This window comes from Acyrthosiphon pisum, chromosome A3 (genome assembly GCF_005508785.2).
Source record: "Acyrthosiphon pisum isolate AL4f chromosome A3, pea_aphid_22Mar2018_4r6ur, whole genome shotgun sequence".
In the NCBI taxonomy this organism is placed as follows: Eukaryota; Metazoa; Arthropoda; class Insecta; order Hemiptera; family Aphididae; genus Acyrthosiphon; species Acyrthosiphon pisum.
The window spans coordinates 20,545,982-20,563,128 of record NC_042496.1 but is presented as its reverse complement, the minus strand read 5'-3'; the positions used below and the strand labels follow the sequence as shown (position 1 = coordinate 20,563,128).

At 28.6% G+C, this 17,147-nt stretch overlaps 1 protein-coding gene across 2 annotated transcripts in view; it reads right to left on the bottom strand.

Annotated features, from left to right (window-relative positions):
* Positions 1–5,116: 5,116 nt before the first annotated feature.
* LOC100570538 (probable G-protein coupled receptor Mth-like 3) overlaps positions 5,117–17,147 on the bottom strand; it is a 35,091-nt gene continuing 23,060 nt past the window's right edge. For both annotated transcript variants that reach the window (XM_008189591.3, XM_008189592.3), the window contains exons 5-8: positions 13,124–13,202; positions 12,852–13,039; positions 12,482–12,635; positions 5,117–7,788 (exon numbers count right to left, since the gene is read on the bottom strand). In XM_008189591.3, the coding sequence (XP_008187813.1) occupies positions 7,356–7,788; positions 12,482–12,635; positions 12,852–13,039; positions 13,124–13,202 (854 nt within the window). In that variant the 3' untranslated portion in view covers positions 5,117–7,355. The remainder of the gene's footprint in view (positions 7,789–12,481; positions 12,636–12,851; positions 13,040–13,123; positions 13,203–17,147) is intronic.

Here is a 17,147-nt window from a genome sequence, read left to right as displayed (position 1 = left end):
AAAATAATCTCAAAACTTCAAAATGAAAAAAAATATATGGTGTTAGAGAATGTTATAAATAGTTACACCTAATAATAGACTATTAGACTTATATTAGGCTTTTTATTTTCATTTGAGTGATAGACGAAAACAAGTTATCATTAACATAAATTTTATATTATTGACGATCAAAAAGTAACTTGTTAAATGTGAAGAAAAAATATTGTTGATTTATTTATATTATACTATGTATTATGAATTAATACTCACAAAATTCGGTTAGTGTAATCATTAATTATATAATTATAAATTATAACTAACTAATAACTTTTCCTTATGTAGTATGAAATGTTCTAAGCGCAATTGAAGGGTTTAGTGCAACAACCAGACAAGACCATTTTTATCAAAAATAAGTTTTTCAAGGAACATTATTCATGGAAGAAATATCTATATTTTGGTAGAAAAATCAGAAAAATTGCTTTATTATTTCCAAAGGTGTCTCAAAAAGAATTATTTCCCGCGCATAAGGGTGAATGAGATAAAGAATTTTGTTTTGCTTCACCCGAATAATTGATAAAAGTCGAATTGTCTGGTTCTTGCACTCAACCCTTCAATTGGTCTATCGACCCTGCAATTTTTATAGTGCAATTTGTATAGGTATCGATCCTATATAAAAATATAACATATACCCAAACAAACAGTTTTCGTATATTATGCATGGTTAAGTTTAAAATTATTATAATGTCTTAATCTGATCGGAAAAATTGTCCGTACTATAGAGAGTATTTAATTAGTGAATCACTAGATAGGAATTTTACAAACATTTCTTCTGGCGCCGTGGAATCGATCTCCGTTAATAATTATGGGCGTTGGCCTAATCGATCGGAGACAGCATTAAAAATCAATTAATATTAGTAGAATATAAAATAATCGAAAACCATTCGACAAGTCACATTCTCTACGAAAAAGCATAGTGTCGTTTTAATGTTTTATATTTTATAAGATAAATAACTAAATAGTTATTGACTCTAATACTCACTAAAACCTAACACGCTGGAACTACAAATATATGTGAATAATATACAATAATAAGACTTTGACGTAGCAAATAATCATATTGTTAATATATTGATAGTATAGTTTTACATACAAAATATAATTCGATAAATGTATTATCAGAAATTCAGAACATTATATTATGGCCTATGGGTGTAATCTTATTTCAATAGTCGTTAAGTGTTAATTGCATTTCGTATAATTGCTTGTATTAAAGTTAATGATATACATTTTTTTTCGATAGCAACATCCGTTCGAACACATTAATATTTGTATTGATGAGATTCCTTTCGGCGGACCAATGTTCATTTTTCAACCGAATACCTACGTTTCTCTATAACCATATAATATATAGATGCTATTCCGATGAAATGAGTTTCAATTAAATACAGTTACGAAATAATATGTAGGAACAAACGGTTTAATTTTCAAACGCATAAGTTTCGAGTAAATACTTTTAAACAAAATATGTTTTCATGAAATTGTTGACACATTTTATTATAGTTTCCAATTTAATATATAGCCACTCATTATTTAAATTTATGTTTTATACTCTAATTTTATTGGGTCCGTATGGCGTAATATTATATTAGTGTTGACTGTTGAGCCGTAATTCCCAAATATTGTATGATTGTAAATGCATTATTATTATTGTTCATACTCATAAACTTTTAAGGTTATTGGTGTTTCTAAATAGTATACATAATATTAAAGTTGTATAAAAATTATTTTAAATATGATAGATGGATGTTTATTTTATTGTAGTTACTTGTGATATAAAATTATATCTACAATATAAATGCATTATTAATAGGTACAATATAACCTATAATAACCTATATTATATTACAATCTATTACTATTGTACTAACTTCATTACCAAACAACTTATAATATCATTTTTTTTTTTTATAATATAAAATCTAACAAATTTATTCATACAACGCGCAGGCCATGCAGTCACGTAGGCCACGGAAATCAGTATTTAGGAACTAGGCTATCATTGCATCATTGCGGCCACTGTTCGAAATTTTATATATTAAACGAAAAGTATTTCGGTGCCTGGCCGTTTATATATTTTACATTAATGTGCGAAATCGCTATCTTAATTGTTACTTAGTCTTATATTTATTTTACATACTTTGGAAATTTGTAATTATTAGATTACCTATTTTTTAATGCAAACGCGCATACATAACTCATAGGTTTGCAATGCATTTAATTCATAGCCGTTGAGTTGGTAAGTATGTTCATATCTAGATAGGCAAAGTAACGTAGTAATAATTTTTAGTAATTTTCATTCGTACGTGAAAAATTATTTTATATACATACATAACAAAATTAATTTAAATGGGAATAATATTCCAATACCAACATTTTATACAACAAGCTAATATATAAAATATGTTATTAAATATTCAATCACGTGACCTATAATAATTATTAAAATTATACATATACCTAATATGTACCAATGTATAAACGTATAATGTAAATACAATTAGATTTATTTTTTAAAAACACTTAAAAAATATTAGCTAGCCATAAGCTATAAAACTGATATCCTATGAACAACAGTTTTCCTGTAATATTATTGATTTTCAATAACATTTTTAAATAAATTAATTTTTTATACCAGGACTATAATATAATATATATTATATAAATTAATACGATTATAAATTATAATTTTTTTACAAATACATAGTTTGAACATATTTCGGAACATAATTAGAATAAATATTCGCGAAAATCGTAATTATTAATATGATAATATATTGATCACATGTGTAATGTATAAAATTAATCTAAAATGTCTACAAAATACATTAGCAGTATGCAACAACGTTTGAACTTATTATAATAATATAATGTTAATTTTTAATGTATAATATAATAAATAATAATACAGTAAATAAATGTATATGTACATTCATATTTAAAGCATATATAATAAAGGTATCCGTGATTATAATAATTATTGTACGTGTCACCATAGGCACATATAGGAGGGTTTCAAGCTAGCACCCCCAATTTATTTCAGTATTTCACCAATCATTTATAAATCATCGTTGTTTATTGGTTCAGAATTTTCTTTTCCATACCAAAAATTGACAACTGTTCATGAACTTACGATTACAACAGTATTGTGTAAATGCACATTTCAGTGTTTCAGTTTTTGTCTAAACAATAAAGGAAGGAGCACACAACAGATAAAAAAATTTTCATTACATTTTCTTAAATTTTATACTATTGTAGCAATAAGATTTTCAATTATTTTGGTTATTACTAACATAATTATTTAATTTGTGGACTACGCTGAATTGAATAAATTCTGAATGACAAATAATATTAAGAGGATGCTACACACGTATGTGCAGTGGTCTCCGTTTAAATAGTAAAAACGGTTTTGCGCGGATAAGAACCACTCAGGCTATAGTTCAAGTTATGCAACCAAATGTTCCTACTAGAAAGAGGAGAACATTGACTGTGCGGCATTGTTTTTAATTTTTCGATAGTACAAATACAAAAAAAATTCTTAAAGTTAAAAAATTAAAAACTAATTAGTTTTAAGTTTTTCAAACTTAAATAACTTTTTTTTTAGTTCTGATATCGGAAATATAAAAACAATGTTGCACAGTAATTGTTCTCATTTTTATAGTGTGGAAATGTGGTTGCTTAGCTTAGAGTTCAGCCTGAATAGTGAGTGGTTCTAATACCCGTGCAAAACAGTTTTTCCTAAGTTTTATATTTAAAATAACAAACACATGTGGCATAGTGTCTTCTTAACAATCATACAGACTATATGATTCATTGCTATGTACATATTATTGTATACAAATTTCAAAGTTTATTACAGATTATTATAGTATTAGGAACTATGTAAGATTAATTATTCCAGCAACCCTTAAACTCATATCCAACGCGCCTATGCGTGTCACCTTGTATGTTAATAAAAGCTTATATTATGATTTAATAAAGGTAGTTAGGTACCGGGGTCGAAGCAATGCGAAAGTATTTCTACTTGGTGACTAGATAATATATATAGGCATGTGAACGTGAAAAATACGTATAATTAAAATTAAAGTAAACGGTGAGTATGAATAAGGTGATCAATTATTATTCGATTATCTTAAATCTTAGACTCGTTAGGTAAAATTATATTTTAAATATAATATGTATGATGTATATATTGTGTTTTAAAATTAAAAACGTAGGTAAATCGTTTAAACAACGATTCTACCTATATTATATACCTACTTCATATTTTAATAAGAAAAATACAACCACTTAATAATAATAACAATTAACAGTAAGGTATAATAATAATAATAATAATAATAATAATATAGTCTCATTATTTGTTGAAAGTCAAAAAAAAATCAATGTACCCGAGATCAACATTATATGTTTATATTGGTGAACATGATGAACGTTTGGACGACTAGACAGCGTCTAAAATTTATAATTCAATATAATATTTAATGTGTATAATATAATGATACAATACAAAACGATATTATAATGTTAACAATAATATTAAAATAATTTATACATAAAATAGTATTAATATACTCGTATTATCGGTGGTTCAAGTATAATATTAATAAATTACAATATTATAATCCAACCTAGTACCTACCTATCAGACGTAGTTATGTATAATATTATAATGCAGTGCCTACTATGTATTAAATTATAATATATTATAATAAGGCTCTTTTCGTGGCGGCGATAGGTCACACACATGATAGAGCTAAGCGTCTCGGTCGTACATAATATATATTTGGTATAAAGCTGATAATCTGTTATTCCGAGAATCACAATTTATTATAATAATTAACTGATAAAATAGTTCTCCAACAACGATGCACGCACTATATACATGACATGTCTCTGAAATTTATAATCAGGCGTGGTAATAGGAGAAAGCAAATTAATGAGTTTCGTTTCATTATCCTAATGTCAGATCATGTACAGACGTTTTCAATTAGGTGGTTTTATGATGGTCCAAAGTCGTTTTATTTTACTGCTTTTTTTCAGGAATGATGGTAACATAATAGTACACCGATAGTGAATATATTAAACATAAAATATACTGATATATTTATACAGACAATTAAATTCTTGACATGGTAAAATCGTTATTTGACAGTATCTATATTTTATAATACTCATCTCGCTTCACGTTCTCATAGTTTTAGATATCAATATGTTGTGCAATACGCGTAGTAGTACCTACGCATTAAAGTAATAGTATAGTAATATTACGCATAAGTAATTTCATTTTTTATTGTCCCGTCTGCTTTGTATTTCCTTATAAATCACGATTAATGAGATGAAGAATTTATATGTGTTAATTTGAAATGTAGATTGGTCAATACGAATGATTGAAGTTTGTAAGTAAAGTGGAGCTGGCCCTAAAAAATTTGCGAAAACACCGATGCATGATTTTCCCTTGGTCTAATCATTGGGAACACCGATAAGAAATATAACACATTATGCGTAACATAAGTCATCTATTTAGTTTTTTAAGTTTATGCCACAAAATATAGGTATGCTTTTTAAAACGTGAAAGACCCAGAGAATTATAAAATAGTTTGTTCGTGTTATACATATATTATGAAGTGTGTGCTCTCAGAGAGTAGACAAACAAAATTCCTATAAACATTTTAATACATTGGTGGTGTTTAAAATACGTGCTCTTAGGACTCGAATGAAAAAGTTACACGTTAGAATAATTCACCGTACCGCTGTCAAGGGTAAATTATTTATGGTCTTACAGGGGTAAGCCATTATAAAAAATATTCATAAAACGTATTTTGGAAACGTTAAGGAAAATATAAAAACCTTTGATGCCGAGAAATAAGTTAAATCAATTTATAAAATATGTAATATAATAAGAAAAAAATACATATATATGTATACACGAGTCCTATAAAGTGTGTAAATGAGTCGTATCGGCACATGATATTATATGAACCACATGCAGACGTTTTAAATCAGTTGGGTCAGACGGAGATAACCCCCGGCGGGCGATCGTATCGTGTCGAAAAATATGTTGAAACTTCTAGAAAAATAACAATATCGAAACTATACAACCATAAATGGTCAAAAACCCAAAACCATATAAATTGTATATGTTAGTGTCCTGCCGGCCGAGTACATCGTGTGATCGTGACAGTTGATGAGGGTCTGGCGCAGATGGTGTGAAGAGCCGGGTGTACAGACGGACCTAACCGACGGGGGGTCAAATACACATGTGATCAACTTAAAAGAAAAATACCGCATTCCACAGAAAAAAATAAACAACACAAGATTTTTATTTCATATAAGCATAAATATATAAACGGTTAGGGTGGGTTGTACGCGTATAGAAAATAATTGGCATCTAAGGTCGAATTATAAGATATAATGGATATTATATAATGTTGTAGAATAATGGTTACGAGCCGAAATCGTAAATTCCTAACGTTATGAGTGGTAGCGACCCTTGTACACGTGTACAGTAGACAGTGGAGACGGCATGCCCTCCCACCTACCTCAATATAATCATCGGCGGGCCTCTGAACGGTGGCGACAAACTAAGATATAGACGAATTCAAAGCGAGGATAGATTAGTTTCCCTAAAACTATGTACTATGATGGTCTTACAGGTGGACTTAATGAAGTTACATATGCACCAGCACTTTGGCCAATTATGGAACACAATAAATGTATGCACCTATTTTTATCGAGCCACGCCGTAAAAAAAAGTATTGACGCGCTACATTTCTTAAAAATGTTTGTGCACCATCCAACGAGCTACCACTGGTACTACTGCACGATATAGTTTGTTCGAAAAATCTAATAGTTACCATAATGGTTATATAATGCGAATGTGATTTATGGTAAAACATTTTATCAATCCACAGTCTGCCAAATTTTGAATTAAATGATTTTCAATACATTATTCCTTTTTCAATAGGTACCTATTACTGTAATTTTTAATGACTACACCTAAATATTATTCATCACTTTTTTTTTTATCATAATACCTATTGCGTCTTAAAGTTAACATGGTTTATTATTATTGTTTAATATTATTATTAGGGGCTATGTTTATAAACACTACAACCTCCATTTTCTTTGTGGAAACCAGTCTATAACATGCTCTTCGATGCCACTTACAAACACAATACGTCATATCGTAGACTATACACGCATACATTATCTACACGCGCTGTACACATTTTGAGAGAAACCTCTCGCACGCCCGCCGATCGTGTCGTGACGACGAGTCCTCTCTATATCTCGCAGTTAGTCGAAGGATCGTGTCATCACCGTCGCCCCGACGAATTCCTCCTTGCCGCTGTCGCCGCGAAGGACGCCGAGCTGCCGAACTGCGACAGCTGCAATCCGTTGGCCGTCTGCGCGGACGTCGTGGCGCTAATGTGCGTCCGCGTGCTGGTGTTGACGGCGGTGCCAAAGTTGTTGGGCTGGCACGACGACGAGAAGCTCGGGTACCGGTGCGGCTCGCGGACGCCGAAAGCTCGGACGAACCGCTCGCGAGCCGGCTCGGGCGCCCGAGCCAGGAGCAAGTTGAGCACCGAACGCTTCCAGCAGAATATGAAGAACACGAACACGCCGCGGAGTGAGTTGATAGCGTCCGTAGCGTACCAGTAGTAAGCGGGCGCCTCGACCGCCCACGAGATCACTTCGAAAACGAACGTCACGCCCATCAGGCAGAACAGCTTTAAGTACAGCGACAACCTGCGAACACGACACGATGATGACAAATCGATACAAAGTTTATGCAAGGGGGTGCGCGTTTAATGCGGGCAGGGCTTAGGGAGCTGTTTGGGTACCATTTCCTGGGGTGGAGAAGTTCTGCGCCCCGGTCGGTCAACACTCAACCGACATACGAGTAGAGAATATCTATCGCTATTGCCCGGTTTCACTTGATAAATAGGTAGGTATAAATGTTTATAGTAATGTATATATAGATAGGTAATAATAGTTAGTGAAATATAATACTGTCTATAGTTTTTTCGGGAACAAAACTTATTATTAAAATAATAAGTTATTACAGTGGCGTCCTTTCGGGGAGAGGTAACTGGGGCATTAACCCCAGTCTAGTATTTATATCAACCTTAAGTCAGCACATTTACCAACACCACACACCCTCCCTTAACTACTATGGCACTATGCTATGAGAATCTGAGTGAAAAAAATGTTGAGTCGGAAAAGCAGTGAAAAGTTGCCCTAGTCTAATAAAAACTGTAATGATGCCACTGAGTTATTGTACAAAAACAATTGATCATCCATTATTCGCACTAGAGCCAGTAGAGCTATAGTTATATGTATAATATATATTATATCATAAATATTAATCATATTATGTAATTATATTTTATATTGATATTATTATACATTAATATTTAATACCATTTGTCACATTTTAATTTTAATTTTAAAAAGAATTACATAATTGTATTAAATATTTTCTAGATATTAAAGTCATTAATATTATACATATCATACACAATTTTCTAAATAATTTTAATTTTTTTTTTGTCATTAATGCCTTTTAATATTAATTTAAAAACCAGATTACATTATGTTGTTTTTGTAAAATATGTGAATTTATATATTATATTTAAATATATATTATATGACGTAATAGCAGAATATAAAAATTTGGTTTTTATCTTTAAGTTTTTTTTCTGTTTACTCGGCAAATGATTACACGGACAAAAAAATACTAAGCCACGATATACAGTTCGAAAGGGTTTTGAAATCTATTTTACATAAATTAAGATTACTATCAAACCACTCATAATACTGCTCTGTAATTTTAAATGGGTTTTTAGTGTATTGTGTAATGTTTCTCTAAAACGTTTGTGACAGAACAAATACAAATGTTTATTATATAGGCAGGTGGACAAACATCACTGGCGGCAGACAGGCGGCGAACCGCCAAGGGTAGGTTTCATATTTTATTATCCAGGTATACGTGTCAAGATCTATTCGGCGTCGACTCGGTACCTAAAAACAGTATTTTGAACAGGCCCTTTGTGTGTGTGTGTGGGCGTGTGCGTGTGCGTATGTGTGTGTAGAGGTCTGTGTCAGATATTTTATTTAGAAAATGTTTATTATACATTTATTTAAAGTAATATTTTTACTCAATTTGTTTTAAACATTATTAAGTGTTTCTTATTTATTTAAGGATTTTAGACCTAAGTTTAGAAAACCTATGTCCCCGTGAAGTCCATCCGTCCTGTTAGTTAGGTACTAGTGATTAACAGTTATAAGTTACAACTGTTGATATTAAGATATGTATTTATTCATTATTATTCGTAGTTACTTAAGTACGTACTACGCAGTTATGATTGTTCATTTGTTCGTACTAGAATATTTAATTACTATAGCTGATATTAAGAAAATTACTTATTGTGTAAATGTTTAATATAGATTCATATTATTCAAAATATACTACCAAAATATTAATATTACCGAATTCTTTTTAAAATGTACTTGGAAAAATATTTTAATTGTTAAATGGACATTTCCCCCGATATATTTTTGATACGGACATTCTCCCCTTATTTTTTTCTTAAAAGTTTATTGTTGACTAATAATATTGAATTTAATAATACAATATTATTTATTATTTAATATGAAATTATTTTCGTTAGGGCGGTGATTTAATAAGTAGTCGCGTATAGGCAATTTGATGTCTTATACTCGTCAGACAGTGTGGACTTGTGGTTGTGTGCGAAGTAAATGATCATTAGTGTGCGTAGATACGTTCGGAATCCGTCGTGGGCCACTCTCGCACACACACGCACATATTTTCAATAAATCGAGAAAAACGAAATATATTCTTGTATGCATCACCTATAAAAACTACCAAAAGCGGTAGTAAATTAAACATACTTCCTCAATTTTGATTGTTATGTCCTATACTACACCGAAAACAGTCGGTGTACCTACATCAAAAAAGTTGAGGCACAACTTATTAGTTATTAGTAATAAATAATAATATAAGTAATAACTTAGTACTTATTAGTAGGCACATAGTACATATAGTTATTATACTGTTTACGGGTAGGAGTATGCAATCGACAATTTGTATATTATCGGTATATTACCTGACAATACCTGTCATTGAATATGTTTAAATATTATTTAACATATCGTTGATGACGCGGTAATACAACTTACCTCGATTTTATAATAATCCAGAGTTGTTATCACGTGTTATCGTCTTTACTAAAATTTGATGGTAATCATGGTTGGTGTTGAAACGAAACGGTTAAAAACCTCGTCTAAACAATAACCAAAATCGAGATACGTTGTATTGCCGAGTCATCAACGATATGAATTATTGAGTTATTAAAACTTAGAAACTATTATGGTGTTTTTTTTTTTATAGGTAAAACACTAAACATTTTTACAACAAAAACATTATTGAAAAAAAGTATTTTTACAGTAAATTTTTTTTTAAAGTAAATATTAAAATATTATTATTATTATTATTATTCTAGAAATATGTTATACTATTCATATCATAAGCCATATGCATGATATAGTACATGCAGACATTAAAGTTAAAAATGCCCTAGGAGAGGTCAAAGGCGCCATTGAGTACTACAGACGATGGCAGGGCGATAACTAAGAAGTAACATAGGTATTGTTATTTTCAGGTGTGGCCGTGTGGGTATATTTTTTTCTTATATTTAATGAAATTATAAATATGTATATACTATAGGCTAAAATGGAGGCATTGGAAAGAAATTGCTTTTACATGTGATATATTCGATAACCTTATTGCCTGCTGTCCGGGACCTTTATAAAAACGTACATTCGTATAATCAGTTTTTTTGTGTATTATGTTAGTTTCTTTGAACTGTCTGTGACTGAATACAATTTAACGTATAGATTGGTTCGACGATAAATAGGTACTTACTAGTGGCGACGCTCTGTCGGTGATTTGGTATGACAAGGGTCGACAATAAATTATTATTATAGTGGCCGAAAACGTTATATAAAACTGGTCCTAATGTATCCTGTCTTTGGAATAATATTATATTGCTGGGAGTGAAATTTCCTAAATGTATTATAAAAGGTATTATATGTATTATATATAGTTGAAAGCCTATTCACCCTCTTATCGGTTTATTTTCTTAGGTTTATACTTTATTATTGCATTCCAGGAACCTGTGACCTTCGCCCTTCGGCATAATAATATACATTATACACAATATGTAGACGGCGTGTGGTCCCTCCTATAGTTTACCAAACACATTGTTATGAAAATCCCACAACCTGCGGACGACCGCACAAGAGATACGTTACACTAGCACCACAATCTAAAATATATTGAGTTTTGAGAGATTCAGTTCGCGATTCGCGTCGTATTACCGTATAAACCCAATTTTACGAAAATTTTTGTAATAGTCTTATCTACTTTAAAAAAAACTAGAAAGTATATCAAAATTATAACCACATAAATATAATATATAGCCTCACGAACATAAAAAACACTCAAGGTAAAAAAAAAATTAAGAAACACATTATCTTTAACGATTGAAATAGTTGTGTAAATATACCTAAAATATAATACCTTTAATACCTATACCCTTTTACAGGTAAGACATACGCCGCAGTATCGACTTAGGCTCTATGACGTAACATGGATATTTTCAAACATCTGTACCTATCTCATTGCATAATATTATTCTTAAAGCGTGAGATCCACACCATATGAATTCTTAGATAATGTCATACATTAAATCTAAGCAAACTCGTTTTTAATGTTGTGATGTCCCTTAACATAAAATATATCATCGTATGGGTTATAATTAATATGCAAATCACGTGTTGACCAAAAAAATATTTTTATAGGTCCACTGCTCCACGGGTACCGAATCGAATCAAACAATTACTATAGTAAAATGGTTTGATATATTAAATCGTTAGGTACTATTTTACGGTTGAAAAAAAAACTTGATTTTGGTGATTTGTTTTCTATGTTAATTTAATTTTATTTTATTTTATTTTTCAAAATATACGGGTTGCCCCTATAATATTAAAATACAGTACAATGTATAAGAATAGTAGAAAATTGAGAAATATAAAATATTAATAATATTAATAAAATAACAGAAATACAATTTATTTAACAGTTATTAAGTAAGCAATTAAAACGCATATATTAAACTTAAGAGTTATTAACAGTGTTTAAGAACATTAGAACAAATTAGTCATATAGCATTATTTAAATAATATACCTATAAATAATAATTACCTACATTGTGATTAATGTTTGATGACGTGTGAACGTAATAAACTATATTCACAATTCAATATTTAATAATAATAATTTTTGCAAAAATCCGCGTTAAACCTACCTATATAATTTAAGAAAAAATAAAATAGAATAATTTTCAAACATATATACCTCATATCATTGTGGTTATGTTGGCGATTCAATACTTTAGAAGTACCCCTTCGGATGAACACAATTCTAAAAGCAGTGAACAAGAACAGTATAAAATTGGTCGACAGAAGTAATCCAATTGGTAAATAAAAGAATACACCAACTGATAACTTATCTGAAAAACAAAAATCAATAATTTAAAACAAAATCTATCAATACCCATAAAAAACACTTGATTAACAATATTAAAGTAAGTACATGCCTTTCGATCGAGTTATAGTTATTATCATATCGAATCGTATTTTTTTAAATCAATCATTCTTTTTACATAGCTGGTAGAAATACTAAATAGTGTTATGCTTACATAAGCACTCATGCTTATTATACTTACTAGAAAACCAGCAATCGTAATTTCCAAAATTTGGTTTGTAACTACTGTCGCCAAATAATTTGGTGAATTCAGCCAAAGCTGTTAAAATTGTGATTCCAATGCTACAACCCCACGCATAAGCTGAATAAATGACATATTTTTTCTTTTCATTTTCAATTTTATTTGAGGACAAAAGTAGCCTGAATCCACTGTAATAAAACGTAAATTTATGTATAATTTATTGATAATGTTATTAATTACATTTTTGTATAATCAATACAAATATTACTGACCTAAATGTCCATGCAATGTCGGCACACATGACGTTTAGCCAGAAAAAAGCTGCAAGGAATGAAAATTGTATGACAAAACCTAAAAACAAAGAACTGTATCAATTTTACTAAATATTGTATTCATCAAAATTACTACGCATAATATTACGTCATTATGGCTCAATTATTTCATAAGAAAAACAATAAATTCGTACTTTATACATATAATTGAGTATCAGCCATTAGAGAACTTGTTTTTTTATTTCTGGTTAGATGTTACTTTTAAATTTAATTAATCCCAAATAAAATGCGTTGAAACTGATAACTATACAATTAAACTTATAAACACTGTAATGATAATATGCTCATTAGTGCATATCATATATTAATATATTTTATTAACGTATAACATTTAAATTTAAGAAAGTTAATTATGAATATTAGAGGATCAAATATTAGATAAACTTATACAAATATTCAATAATTATAATTATCATATTTTTTAGATTAAATACATGCCACGCGTATCAATCATTCGTTTCGTAATGCATTAAATTTAAATGTGAATAAATATTATAATATAAGTTTAAATACTAACTATCACTATAATCAAATTGGGCATGAAATAAAAATTAGGCAAATAAATGTACCTAGTTATATTTTTTAATTTGCAATATTTCAAACAAACGTGGATAACAGCGTAGATATGTTATTATAAACTAACGGTAAATTAAAATTTAATTAACACATATGTCGAGTTGCATAAAAATGTGTTGTATTCGTTTAATAGTTCACTAAAATGTAGTGGTTCAATCAACTATAAGGGACCATAAGTTCACTAATGATTCTAATTTCTAAGTGAGTGTTTTATTCAAGCCAGAATGGCAGCATTAATCATTTTATTATCTACCCATGTAAAAGTTTTCTTAAATACTTACAACCAAAATATTAATTTTATACAATTTTTAAGGGCATTAGTTTGTTGATTTTTTGATTTTCAATTTCAGTACCTTTTCCGACGGGAAAATGAATCTAGTTGGTGCCTTTGGGAAATAAAAATAAAAATTCCCAGTAATTTTAATAAGCACCGGGAAAAAGTGAATTTTTTTTCAAAATCAGTTTTAGTTTTTGGTGTAGGTAACTCTGAAAATAATATTACCATACATACATGAAATGTTCACTGAATTTTTATATTAGCATTTTCTATACCATTCAATTTTCAAAAATTATTGACACGTGTTGAGCTGTTTATAGGCATATGAAATTTTTGATTGTTAATAGTTTTTTTTTTCAATAATGTCGATAAAAAAATGTATATTGGTCAAAAATCTTGGAAATGTAACACAAAGTTCCTTTTAAGTTGTTGTTAGTGGAAATTAAAACAATTCGAGCATAAATCCACAATAATTTTTTATGAACGTCTGAAGTTCGAATTTTGAAAATTTGCAAATTACTTTAAGTTAGAAATTTAAAAAAAATTTCTTTTTATATGTTACATTTGAAAAATTAATATAATATTTGACATAATCAGGGCTAAGATTTGTATGCAATAAAAAATTGTAAGATATGCATTTTATTTTTATTATATTGAAAATATTTAGGCGTGATTTTTTTTTATAAGCATTTAAAGTTCGCATTTTGATAAAATTTATCAAATTGAAAATGAACAAATTACTTTTTAGTCAAAAATGTATAAAATATTCAACTTTTATAGCTAAAGATTAAAAATTTAAAACAAGGTTCCAGGTTTATTAGTTAATTCAGTAACCAAAAATATCTAAAAAATATTTTAACTCAGTTTGTTTTCTAGTTATATTTTAAGTTCAAATTTGGATGAAACTAAATCTAAATTTATTGTATTTATAGGTAATATAAAAATATTATTCGTGGGTACTTGAAACATCTAAAGTATATTATTATATACCTACAAATATGATAATACATAAATAATATTAATTAAACTTATTACCGTATTATTATAACAATAATGTATACCTAAATATATGTAAGTAATACAAAATATACTAGGCTGACAAACCGTTTCCGGTCAGAATCGTTTTTCGTATACAATGATGTTATATCATTGAATTCAAATTTAACATCGTCCATTATACAGTGACCCACTTGTAACCTATTGTACAGCAGAGCGTCCCCAGGTTTTTTTTTAATTATGTAAAATATATTTTTGAATTTATAGATATGTTAATATAATAATCGAACTTATTATTGAATTGTAAAATGTAAAAGGACGTATAATGTATAAACGTAACGTCAAACTATGGGCATAGGTACGACGAGTAGGAACTATAATATTGTAGGAATGAAATACTAAATTTATATTATTGTTGGTGCGGCCCGAACAAAGGCAATATTTTAGCCGAACAAAAAGGTTGGGTATCACTGGCCTATATGTATTACATAATTCTATAGGTTGTTTAAAAACCAATAATCAAATAATCAGTTCTAAGATCACTTATTATGTACTATTTGTTATATAGTTTTTTTTCTATAGTTTTTTTTCGTTATATACCTATTTATTTTGGACGGTGGAGAGATAACATATCTGAGTTACAAGTTTAATAAATTAATAATACGTCATAATATTTAAAATCGCATTGAATTTCAATTACACATGTTAACCATATTGCATTATTATTTAATGAGCATGATAAATTTAATTTTCTATAATTTTCTCCTGTTGGTTTCAAGGTTCATAAATATTAAATATCACCTTAACGTTCTGATACTAAAATTATTACACGGTTATTTTCAATTCCATTTATCAAATTAAAATTATTCTTCAACGTCGCATGATTTTATACGTCCATATTATGACTACACAAATTATATGCTATAAGTCCATTATTATTAGTTTTTGTTATTTCACCACCTAATTCATTTTTAACTCAATTCCTTGTTCTTATTAAACAAATTTAAAACTCTTAATCAATTGTATTTCTGGGCCACAAATTTAAATGTAGTAGGTATTCAAAAAAATATTACTTTTAAAACAGATTCGAATAATAATTATTAGAATGTACATTATTTAACTATAACATAATGATTATTTCGATATAAATAATATAGGTACTGTTCGCGATATTATTTATTATATGATAATAATGAAGGAAATAAATATGAAGGAACATTTTTTTTAAAATAAAATATAAATAATATATGAAAAAAGTGGGCAAGTGGGTGTTGCCCTGCTGTACAATAGGTTACAAATAAGTCACTGTAATGGATTGTGTTAAATTTAAATTCAATGATATGATATAATTTTATAAGAAAAACGATTCTGAGCGAAGACAGACAGTCAGTCTATGAATTACTAAGTATATTAGTTGATGATATTGTTATGAGTAAAGCAATTTATACAGTGTAGCTTATTACGTGGAACCTTGTTTTAAATTTTCAATCCTAAGTTGAATATTTTATACATTATTAACTACAAAATAATTATTAAATTTTGTAAAATTTCGAACTTTAAAGTTTATAAAAAAAAAATTGTGCATATTTATTTTTAATATTTTTCAACTGCTAAAGTAACAATATATCAGGAGCCTTAAATTAAATTTTCACGCTTTTTGGCCCAACAAGTACAATTTTATTGATATTTGTAGAAAAAAATGTTATGGTGGTATAGAAAATGAGAATATAGAATTCAGATAAATTTTAATTTTTGAATTACAACAAAATAAGAAAATCGCTACATGAGAAATCGAGTAAATATGCAATGTTGTAAAATTACTTCAAACGCTCATAACAATTTAATTTGACTTTCTTGTAGACATTTTTTTTTAACAAACTTATGAGGAATCTTGTATTCCACTATCGTATCTTAGATTTAAAAACAAAAATGTTTATGAATTTCTGCTCAAAATAAATTGCACATTTTCGTCGTTTTTACGCATTTTTCAAGATGTACCTTCAACTTTAAAATGCTAATAAAAAAAAAAATTGTGACCATTAATTTTTAATATTTTTCAAATATTATTGTAACATTATATTAAGAGTCTTAAATTAAATTTTCAAGATTTTTTAC